Source organism: Acinonyx jubatus, chromosome D3, assembly GCF_027475565.1.
Source record: "Acinonyx jubatus isolate Ajub_Pintada_27869175 chromosome D3, VMU_Ajub_asm_v1.0, whole genome shotgun sequence".
Lineage (NCBI taxonomy): Eukaryota > Metazoa > Chordata > Mammalia > Carnivora > Felidae > Acinonyx > Acinonyx jubatus.
The window spans coordinates 78,664,975-78,677,338 of NC_069392.1; the positions used below are offsets into that span (position 1 = coordinate 78,664,975).

The 12,364-nt window shown below is 38.0% G+C and overlaps 1 protein-coding gene across 1 annotated transcript in view; it reads left to right on the forward strand.

The window, feature by feature from the left end:
- PHLPP1 (PH domain and leucine rich repeat protein phosphatase 1) overlaps positions 1-12,364 on the forward strand; it is a 211,600-nt gene that overhangs the window by 98,620 nt on the left and 100,616 nt on the right. The window contains exons 2-3 of the mRNA XM_027069127.2: positions 5,055-5,251; positions 11,836-11,961. Coding sequence (XP_026924928.2) covers positions 5,055-5,251; positions 11,836-11,961 — 323 coding nt within the window. The remainder of the gene's footprint in view (positions 1-5,054; positions 5,252-11,835; positions 11,962-12,364) is intronic.

Sequence of the window (12,364 nt, forward strand, 5' to 3'; positions counted from 1 at the left end):
AACACTGTTAACCTAATGCTGTAACGCAGTGGGTCTCATGGTGGTCCTAGACCCACAGCATCAGCAGAACATCCCACCCCCACCTAGGATTACTGAATCAGAAACTCTGGGTAATGGAGCCCTGCAATCTGTTTTTAGCAAGCCTTCCAGGTGATTTTGGTGCATGCTGAAGTTTGAGGCCCTCCGCTGTAACTTGTCTTCCTTCATTCAGCATTTTCTTGTGGCATTTGAATTTAGTATCGCTTGTTATGTATTATGTAGAATGTATGTTGTAGTAATCATCTTCATTACTTCGACTTTTTGGATTTTTTTAAGTTCATGGCTAATTTTACTATAGTTTTATTTCGATTTTGCTTTGGTGGATTTTTTCAAAAATTATATTGGCTCTGTGTTTACAGCACCTGTAAGAATATGAAGAGGTAGCTCACATTTTCCAGGTGCTGTTTTAATTAGTATTATAAGGGAAATTGTAAGCTCCAGTGGTATTCAAGAATTTAGAGATTAGAGAAAGGTTCAAGGCATGAGATTGCTCAGGGAGAAGGGTCTATGGTAATTTGGGGGCTACAAATAAACCTAATCGAATTGAGTAGCTGTCAGTAAGAAGCAAGATTTATTGGGCAGTTGACTTTATATATTTTGATCTGATACACAAATTAACCCTCCCCAAATCTATTTAGCAGCTGGTTGTCATTTCCATTAGCTAAAAGCAGCTAGTCTTAAATCTGTTTCAAAGCTCCTGCCAGCACGTCTCGCTGAGCCTGTTTAGCCTTTCAGCTGTGAGACCAAATTCCCAGGTGCCAGTTCAGTGCTCAGGTCTCTAGACCTTGTTATGGGTTGTTGAAATCCTTCTGCCAGCTCTTGAAATGACCCTAGGCAAGTAATTTAATTCAGTCTTTCTGTCACTGAAGGTAGTCAAGAAGGATTTAAGGATTTATATGCAATAAGAAACATGCTTTAGAGTTTCGTCAGTCTAAGCTCTAAAGGTAGAGAAGGTCAGGTGAGGGTTGAATGTTTTCACTTATTCCTGACCATTTCCAGCTCTAGGGGCATGGTAAATTCTTCCATTGATTTTTATGCAGTGATCAGGCTCTCTTAGGTTTTGGTGCCGTATCATCATGAATGCTTCCGTTCTCTTAAGTTGTGGATGTTGTGATTGCTTTATATACTATTCTTATTCTTGTTTGTTAATATTTCTGATTACAGTAGACCTTTACTATTTGTACAAAGTTCTATGGATTATTTTAGGGGAAAGTGGGTTATTAAAGTAATGCTATGTTTGGGTAAATAGAACTGACACCGACTTAGTAAAGTTGTATTAGTTATTGCCCCAAAACTTCATGGCTTCAAATACCACACATTTATTCTAGTTTCTCGGAATCAGGAATTTAGGAGCAGCTTAGCTGGGTGGTTGTGTCTCAAGTATCCTGAGGTCCGCCGTCGAGATGATTTGGGGGCAGCAGTTCCGTGGGCTTGCCTGGAGCTGGGGGATCTGCTTCCAATATGGCTCAGTCATGCGGCTGGTGAAGAGGGGCCTCACTTCCTTGCTGGCTGTTGGCCGGAAATTTCAGTGCCTCACCTTGTTCGCCTTTTCGTAGGGTCTCCAGAGTGTCCTTGTGACAGGGCAGCTGGTTTCTCCAGAGGGAGTGATCCTAGAGAGAGAGCAAGGAGGAGATTATATGCCCTTTACGACCTGGTTTCAGAAGTCGCTTCACTTTTGCCACATTCTCTTTGTTAGAAGCCAGTCACTAAGTACTGTCCACATGCAAGAGGAGTGGAGTTAGGCCTCATCTCTTGAGGGGAAGAGTTTAAAAGAATTTTATGGAGTCTTTTTAAGCCACTGCAATGATAGACATGGTTATACATTTCGCAAAGGCATGTAATTGGCAACAGCCAAATTTGTACTTATTTCTCTGTTGTTTCAATGGTCTTAGAGTTAAAACAGGTGTTTCTGTTACTCTGTAGATGTTCCTGAAAATTTTCCTGTTCTCCACAATTGTAAATGAGAAATAAAAGTTTACGGGAAAATGCAGTTGGAAGAGGGTAGGACTCTAAGTTCATGCATCTTTAAAACCAAAATACTAACAAAAGTAACGATGGGCCGCAGGAGCTAACCCAGGCAGCCCAGGCAGGCTGGAAGTCGAGTTGCCTTAAGGAATATTAAAAATTCACAGTGACAGAACAGTAGTAATGCTGTCTTGTGGGTGCAGAGATGGTGTATTTACTGTGGGTTTTTCCCTTTGCTGTTGAAAGTTAGAATTCTACCAATCTGGCTCCTTTTGCCTAGAGTAAATCTTTATGAACCAACATAATACAGCATGTTAAAATGACACCAGTCCTCTATTTACAATCATATGAGCTCATTGGAATTAATGAATCACATACTGTAGCAGAACAGACCGTAGTTTCCCTTAAATGAATAAATACTTTGAATCATTTATTTAGTAAAATTCTCTGCTGATAGACGAAACTGAAGTAGACTGCAGCAAACATTGCTGTGGTCAGGTCTCTATCTCAGCTTGAAATACTTGCTTTTGCTGTCTATCTTTCCTCCTGCGTCATGTAAGAAATGCCTTAAACCTGCAGGGAATTAGAGTAACATTTCTAAAGTAAAAGTTTTCACGACCGATCCAACTTTGAATTGGCAGGCATTGGTCACTTGGTGTTGTCAATATTTATTGGAGCATGGGACAGTTGGAATTCCTCCGAAATGAGAAGTTTGAGAGTTGGCAGGGAGAGAGAAAATAATTCCTATGTCATAGAATAAAGAAGTCTGACGCAAAGGAGGGTGCACGTGGCTGATTGCCTAGGTGTAGAGTCTTATTCATCTCCATATTCCCCGGAGCCCTGTTTGGTACACAGCAAGTCCCGAGGGCGTGTGTGATCTGGAACACCCAGGGAGGGAGCAGACAACAAGGATATTGAAATTCACTCAGAACAAGACAAGGAGGGGTTTGATTCAGGCTGGGATGTTTAGGGCTTTCCAAGGACAGACTGATCTTACCATTAGGCTCCAAGACTATTCAGGCACTTTGGGAATTTTTCTAACTAGAGAATAAAAAGCCTATCTCTGTTGATGTGTCCATATTCTTCCTCTCTCTCTCTCTTTATATATCTATCTATCTATCTCTGGGATATATAGTCCACTCTATCTGGTGATTTGTTCTGGGACTTTCTGTAGGATTTTTGTGGAGTTGGGAGAATTGAAGGGCTGTCTTTATGTACCCCTGTTGTCTTTTTCATTAATCTCTACTCACAGATGTACATAAATGTGACAGGTTAACATGTGTACTCGAAGCCATTCTCAGATGGGGCTAAATAAAATGTCTCCTTTGCATTCATTAGTCTGTATGTAGGCGTGTGTGTGTGTGTGTGTGTGTGTGTGTTTGTGTGTGCCCATGCACACACACGTATGCATATTTAGATCAGATCTCTCGTTAGCCTGTGTTACTTTATTACATTTGTGGAGATTGGAGTTTTGAAATCTAGTAATCTTGCGCTTCTTTCCGACAGGAAATGTCTGTCATGTAGAAAGGAGCTCTTAGCCTGGGAGTCTGAGCGTTTTCTTTCTGGGTGTAAATGAACTAGTACAGAAGGGGACAAGCGACTGACTGTGGTCTGATCCATCATTGGCAGCCTTTGGCAAGTCGTGTCTGATGTGAAGTCTCCTGGGCTTCCTATCTCTTTGTGGGGCATTAGCATCTGGTGACTGAACAATTCATTGGGGCCCTCAGCTCCCTTGCGGGTGGCAGCTGTGTAGTTGTTTGCTGGGCACCAAGTTTAAATAGCCGAACCACTGTTACACTCCATGCTGGCCCGGCCCCAGCAAAATTATGTAGTGTGCAGTATCTATTTTATAAAACATTCTGATGTACCGGGGGAAAGAGGAAGTGAAATTCAAACCTGCTGGTTTTGTTATTTCTGCCCAAAGGTATGTATTGGAATGGTTCCAACACGCTGGATCTCTTGAGATCTATTTTTGATGCTGGTGCTCTTTTCGTTTCCTTCTCCAGTAGGTATTAGACATCTACCAAAACTACTTGGTATTTATGTTAGTACTTAATATTCATAAGAATATAATGTCTCTTGAATATGTTTCTTCTGCTAGCCTTTGGCAACTAGGCAAATTTCCAAGTAAAAGAACACTTCTGGCTTGGGTCCTATGTGAGGACACGTGTCTCTCATTAATTTATTTCTGAGAGTGGGTTTCGGTCCTCTTTGATACTATACATTCAATGTCTACAACTGGCAATGTTTTTCTCCTTGTTTATAACGCCGTGACACGTGAGTCACAGGAATTCTCCCATCTAGTTGATGGGACTTGTGTGCAAGTCATTCTGCCAGATTCATTTCCAGCTTGGAAACAAAGACTTTTAAGATCTTTCCCAGTACCCTCTTTGTCTCTGAGGCTCAGTGCATCTCCCTGTGTCTCTGTCTTCCTGAGGCACAAGAGGCACCACTCACCAACCTTCATAGAACTGGCATTAAGTCTGTCTTTGAGGACTTAACCATTGCCACCAAGTAGTATTTTCTTATTAGAAAAGTTACTTATTTTCCATCTCCTTAATAGTACGTGTACATTGAGTCAGTGTAGAAGGAAGAATGTCATCAGTTAATTTCATTACAACAGATTAGTTTCATTAAATGCCAAATCTTGAAGGTTGTTTTCCTATCTTGGTCTGTAATGTTTTCTTCCAAGTGTACTGAAATTAACTCGAGCCATTTATAAAAATCTTGAAGTCATCCCTTTTTTAAATGTAAACAAAAATGGTGGAGGATATAGAAGAAAATAACACTTGGGTTGTAACAGAGGAGTTAAAATGGTCGTTTCCTTGGGTTTTAAGGAAAAAGCTCTTCTTCGCCCAAAATTAAAATGCACGTGTGGAGTAGATGTGGTAGTTCTTACCATAATTGTATTACTGTACATTTCAGAGTCTCTCGATTATAAATTAGGTTGTTGCCCATAATTATTCTCTGTGGTCCAGGTGGTTTATCTGGTATGCCAACGAGTTGAAAACTCATTTCTTTGGACTCAGGTGTTTGCGTGTTTGTTTCAGGAAAACCCCACAGCACTGGTGGCTCTGAACGGATTCAGCTCTCAGGAATGTATAACGTCCGTAAAGGCAAAATGCAGTTGCCGGTGAACCGATGGGCCAGACGCCAAGTCATCCTGTGTGGGACCTGCCTGATGGTGTCATCTGTGAAAGACAGCTGGGCCGGAAAGATGCATGTTCTGCCTCTCATTGGTGGAAAAGTAAGTTTAAAATGAACAAAATGCTAACGGGTTCCCCAGTGCTATTAAGCTCACTTTGAGCCATTTCTGTAATACGGGGTCCATGGTTTTCACTCATCTGAGGTCTTACTCAATTCCTGTTTTGCTCCACCAGTGGGCATTGTTGAATGGTGGAGTTGTGGAAAATGGCCACGCATCGGCTCACACGAGGCCCTGGTGACGATCACTTTATTGGTACATGCATCTTATTTACAGACCTGAAACAGAGCAACTAAAAGTCAGTGTTATATTTTAGGCTACAGATGATAAGTTATTCTTTATTAGCAGACATCTCTTGATATCTTGAGTGTATCTTGTGTAGGATAGAATAATGATCCTTAAGTCCAGGGCTTAAGGATCATTCAAGCATTCTTACCAAAGGTTAGACTCTTTCTCTCTTGCATGAATCTTTGATCCAACTTTGCCCTACTTCTCTGTTTATTTTTGTTTAGTGACCAGTGAAGTTAGCATTTTTTAGTTTATCAGTTTAGCCATTCATAATTTTTGAAATTGAAATGTTACCTTGTTTCAGAGAAGAGCTGTGATATGGCTGATAGTTATTCCCAACATTGCTAGCTGCTTTTCTTTGGGCATGTCAATTATTTTATTCCTATCATTTATGAAATAGAACCAAATTGCTTGGGAAAATGTTACATTCTTTTTTTTTTGCCATGTCAATTTATTAATTCCCAAGTGTTGGTAGATGTATCATTACCATAATTATATGTTAGTATTTCCTGATTTTTAAATGATAGGATAATCTTTTAGTAAATGGGAAGGCAAATTTGGATGAAGAAAAGGGTGTGTGAAAATTGGGGGCATATTAAGCAAATATTTTCTTTACTGTTTTCTTCCCTGAATGGGCATGGGAAAGACGGCAGAACGTGGAGGATATAAATAGAGGGGAAAATAAAACACCACTTTTGTTGAAGTGAACTTTTTAAAATTGGCAAATATTTGATCTGTTTATTCCAGGGATTAGGAATGAGGTAAAATCAGATGTGTGCAGTAGTAAATGCTGTTATTATTCACTTGTTATGTAGCAAATTCATTCTTCATTCATAATTTAAAGTAGTCTCTCCTTATGTAAATAGCCCATGTCAGTTCCCTACCCGCCCCTCTGCTATTAGACAGTCTAATCCTAAGAAGACTAATACTTGATCATTTAAAAAAGATTCTGGCTGCAAGGTACATTTAGATCTATTTCAGTCATCTATTTTGAAGCCATTACTTAACTTTTGTCTGAGCATTGAAGAATTACTGGTGTCTTATTACTGAAGATTTTGTCCTTTGGATTGAATTCTGAAAAATTGGTCATCATTACTACTCCAATAGGTCATCATTAAAAATGCATATTTGATGTTTGATGCCCTGTTAGGTCAACAGTCTGTTTCTTTCTTCTCTATGATGTTAGGTGTTTGCTTAGGCAAATTTAATATAACTATTTATTAAATAACCTCTGTGGGGAAGCCACTTTGCTTGGTGCCCCAGAAATACCAAGATGGATAAGTCATCATCCCTGCCTTTGAATTGCTTATAATTTACTATCCGGAGATGAAGGATGGACACAATAAAATCTGCTCTAAGAGAGATGCAAAAAAGTAGTGCAGAGAGATTACATTTTGTTCTGGGGGAATCAGGGAATTCTGTGATGAAGGAGGTAGCAATTATGGTGGAACTTGAAGGGTGAAAAATCTTTTGACATATGAAGGAGATGGCCAGAAAGATTATTGTGCTCAGAGAAGCTGAGGCAGGAAAGTAGTGGAATGTTCAGATAAGGTTCAGAAGATCAAGTTATAATTAGCATTTTCATTCAGGGCTAGAGACTTGTCTTGTTTCCCAGGCCTATTATTGGATGGACTTCTACCATTGAATGAATTGAAATGGCTTCCTTTTCTCACAGACAAACCTTGTAAAACCTGTTTTGTACTATGCCTTTAAAAATAATTGAGTATGTCGAAAAACAGTCTTTTAAAACCTGTTGACCGAGTTAGGGAAAAATAACTCACTCTTGGCCGTCTGAGTTTTCATTAATGTGTATCTGTTCCTTTTTTCATTCTGCTCATTCCGTTTTATTCTGTTGAAGGAAAAGCTAAGAGTAAATGGAAGGTTTTTGGTTTTGTTTTTAAAATATTTATGAAGCAGAGCCAGAAATGAAGTGTGAGATAGATTGGCCATAACCTAGCAATAATTGCTGATAAATCAAACACAACACTACTTGAGCATGATCATTAATTCACATTTTCAAATGTCGAATTCCAAATATAAAGCTAAATGAAGCACTCTTAAAATTTCATTGTTGGGGAAAATTATTTAATAGATAAGTTTCTATTCATTGTGCAAGTATTACATTATATTTAATTTATCCTGTAGAATTTAACATCGGTTTTTAGGTGTAACATTTTAATATTTTACTTAATATTTGTTAAATTATGATGCATAATAAATTGAATAACCATTTACCTACTGCTATTCAGTTTAGGAATCACAGCCATATAAACACCAATGTTTTCTACCTGTGTTCTCTTTACATCTGTCCCACTGGTATCCCCCAACCCCAAAGGTATCCACCCATTGTCCTAGAATATGTATTCATCATTTTCTTTTTTAAAATAAGTTTTATGATGTAACTGTTTTGCTTGTTTTTGATCTGAGTAAAATTGGTATCATACCATGTGTGGGCTTCTGTGATTGAATTTTTTCACTCAGTATTATGCTTCATAATAAGATTCTATGTTGCTTTCTGTATGTGGTTTTCATTTCTGTATAACGTTTCCCTCTGTAAGTGTTCTAAATTCTCATAATTTCTTAAGTAATTTTCCTGTTGGACATTGGGTTGCTTCTAGTTTTTTGTCATTATAAATGATTCTGCCAAAATGGGCTTATGTTGATATGCCTCCTGGTACACAAGTAGATTTTCTAGGACAGTAGTTCTCAGAGGTGCTGTGCCCAAAGGGGACATTGGATAATATGTGCAAGTGTTTTGATTGTGAAGTGATTGAACAGTCAACGTATCAGTTGATGTAAGCTAAATTATGCTATGGTGACAAATCCCCCCCAGATGTCAGTGACTTAAATTTTCTCATTCCACTAAACGTCCACTGTAGATTGGTAGAGATTTCTTTTTTCACATAACTGTACAGGGACCCAGCCTGCTCTGCTCCCTTATAACATTTGGAACATGCAACCTTCCTTTGGTGCTTAAGCAAGGGAAGAGGTAACTGGAGAGTCATAAACTGGCTTTTGTATATTTGGATGTAGAAGTGACACACGCCACTTCTGCTCGTGGCTCATTGGCCAGAACTAGTCACATGACTTCACCTTGATTGCGGAAAGTCTGGGAAACGTGGAAAGTAGAGTGTTTGGTTAATAGCAATATATTTGGTGCAAGGGGACACTATCGGCCTTTACAGGGCAGGGGCTCAGTGAAAAAAAAGTCACACGAAGTATTAGACAGTCCTGCACAATGTACAATGAACTGTTTAATTCAAAATCCTTAAAATAAATTACTTCCTTGAGAAATACTGCTCTTAGATACACATTTAGGGGTGCAGTTACTGGACTATAGGGCATATGCACATGCTACAAGATGATGTCAAATCGCTTTCCAAAGTTGTTGCACCATTTTACACTCACATCAGTGTACAAGTGTTCCTGTTTCTCTGCATCTTCACCAAACTTTATGGAGGTATAATCGACAGACATTAAACTGCACATTTTGATGATAATTTGATAACAGTATAGCTAGCTAAACACACCCATTCAACCATCACCACAGTGAATAAGAATGATCATATCACCCCTGAAAGTTTCCTTGTGCTCCTTTTATCCCCCTTCCTTCCACCCTTTTCCTCATCCTCCAGAAATCACTGGTCTAATTTCTGTCTATATTGATTAGCTTAAATCGCATTAAAAAATATTTTGTCTTTAGTGTATAGAAATACAGCTGACTTTTGAGTATTGATTTTATATTCAGCCGCTTGGCTAAATTTTCTTATTTATTCTAATATACTGTCTATAGAATCTTTGGAGTGTACTATGTAGCTAATCATGTAATATTAAAATAATGACAATTTTTTTCTTCTTTAATACATATTTGTGTCTTACTGTAATGGCCAGGACTCTAGTACAGTATTGAGTAGAAACAGTAGATACTTGTCTTCTCAGTGATCTTAAAGAGAGTGGTATATCATCATTAACACTGAAGTTTGCCTTAGATGTTTGATAAATACACTTTGTCAGCTTGAGTTGTTATTTGTGTTCTTAGTTTGCTGGGAGTTTTTATCATGAATGATGAATGGGTGGTGAATGTTACCAAATGCTTTTTCTGCAGCTGTGGGGATGATCATATGGTCTTCTTCTTCTTCTTCTTCTTCTTCTCCTCCTCCTCCTTCTTTTTTTAATGTTTATTTATTTTATTTTTGAGAGAGACAGAGACAGGATGCTAGTGGGTTAGGGGCAGAGAGAGGGAGACACAGGGTCCAAAGCTGGCTCTAGGCTCCGAGCTGTCAGCACAGAGCCCAACCTGGGGCTGGAACCCACGAGCTGTGAGATCATGATCTGAGCCAAAGTCGGACACTTAACCAACTGAGCCACCCAGGCGCCCCTGGTTTTCTTCTTTAATTTGTTAATGTGATTAACGATTTTATAGTTCCAATAATGTTAAATCATCTTGCCTTTCCTGAGGTAAATCCAATTTGTTTTTGATATAGTTTTTTTCCTTCTGTATTTCTGGATTGTGGTGCAACATTTTGTTCAAGATAAGTGTTCATAACTGAGACTCGCCTATAATTTTTTTTTTCTGTTACTCTGATCTGTTTTTGGTTATAGAATAATTTGTGGTATTTTTCTTCATTTTTTGTTGGGTGGATGAGTTTGCACAAATTTGGAATGTTCTCTTTCTTGGAACTTTGATAGAATTCATCTATAAAATGATATGGGCCTGATATTTCTTGAGAAAAAGTTTTATTCCATTTCTTAAATGATTATAGGGCTATGTAGGCCTTCGGTTTTTTTTCTTTCTTGATTTAGTGTTAGTAAAATATATTTTTCTGAGATTTTGCCACAGAATTGTTTATAATGTTCTTTTTAATCTCTGCTTAATCTGTAGGCCTATCTCTCTTTTCATTATTAATGTTATTTATGTCTGTCTTCAGCTGATATCATGAACTAATATCTGTTGACATTTACTTTGTTATTAGCCTTTTCAAAGAACCAGTATTTTGTTAATGTTCATGTTCTCTGTTGTATATTTGGTTTTCATGACATTAATTTCTGCTTTTTGATGTCACCTTCATTCTGGCTTGAATTTATTCAGTTTTTGGTTTAGTATTTTTCCCCCTAAGTTCTTGAGACATGTATCAATCAAAATAATTTTCTGCCTTCTTTTCTAATGTGAGTATTTAAAATTATAAATGTTCCCCTATGTACTGCTTTTGTTGCATTCCATAAATTTTGATATGTATTTTTTTAATGGTTCAGTTCTAAGACCATCTAAATTTCTATTATTGTTATTATTATTATTTTTTTTTTACTTAGTTGTTTGGAAGTGTGTTACTAGTTTTCTAAGTACACTTGGATTTTATTGTATTTTTTTTAATTTTTTTTTAATGTCTTTATTTATTTTTGAGACAGAGAAAGACAGAGCATGAGGAGGGGAGGGGCAGAGAGAGAGGGAGACACAGAATCCAAAGCAGGCTCCAGGCTCTGAGCTGTCAGCACAGAGCCCGACGCGGGGCCCGAACTCACAGACTGTGAGATCATGACCTGAGCTGAAGTCGGATGCTTAACCGACTGAGCCACCCAGGCACCCCAGTACACTTGGATTTTAAATGGAATTTTTATTATTGACATCTAACTCTTAATTGCCTTTTGGTCCCAGAACATAGTCTGTGATACTGATCTTTTTGAAAATTCTTTACTCTTTATGACTTGTGATCAGTTTTGTAACTGCAGCATAGGAGCTTGTGGAATACCATGTTACTTTATTGTCTGGACTTTTCCTGCTTAGGAAGCATTTACTGGGAGTGGAAATTTGATTTGACTGTATCGCTGCCTTACTAGGACTTGAAAGTTCTTATGGTAGAGTTTTCTTTCATGTTAAACTCAATTTCACGTTAAATTTTTAAAAACTTATTTAACATGCTTGAAGACCTCTTTTTAAAAAAGGTTGTAATGCAGACTAATACAAAAGTCGCCCAAAGTAAAAATCCTTCTGCAGTAAAAATCCTTAAGTCTTAAGTAAAACTCCTCCCAAAGGAAGGAAGAACCCCAGCAGCCTATTGTGAGGATATAGAAAGATAAGAAAGGGCGTCTGTTCCAATCTAAACAGGAAGAAGAGAATTTCACTACTGTGGGGAAATCTAAAGAAGATAAAACTCCCCATTTTCGATTTCCTTGTAATTCAAGTTGGTTAGTCAGACTCAGGAACTTACGTGTTTTAAGTATTAAGAGGAACATATATAGGGAAAGATGCAAATCTGTGTAGGCTCACTGACCTAAGGTATGGTTAATGAACTATGTAAATGGTCTGCTTTCCTGATGTGTTTTTGTCTCTGTTTTTATAGGTAGAAGAAGTGAAAAAGCACCAGCACTGTTTAGCATTTAGCTCCTCTGGACCCCAAAGCCAGACTTACTACATTTGTTTTGATACATTCACAGAGTATTTAAGGTGGCTTCGACAAGTCTCCAAGGTAAGTGCTTACCCAAGAATATTTTTCAGCTTCTAGCTGGCTAGAGTTGCTTTCTGCTTTACTCAGTTCCAGAATATAGTATTATACTTAATAATTTTTTTAGTTTTCTGAAAGCTCATTTTGGCTGAAAAGTAGCCAACTGAAAAATTTTTAAATTGTGCTTCATTTGCTGGGTTCTGTTTATCCCTAAAAAAAAAAGAACTCAATGGGTAGACTGGCATTACTATCTTAATGTTATAGATAAAGAACGTAGACTAAGAATATTTAAGGGACTGGCCCAGGGTCGGACAACTGCAAAACCACAAAATACCCAGAGAAGTGTTACAAATTTCCCCTCTTCCTCTATTTTTTCATTTAAGTGGTTTAATCTGTGCCACTCCCTTTCACCTGTCCAACTTCTGCC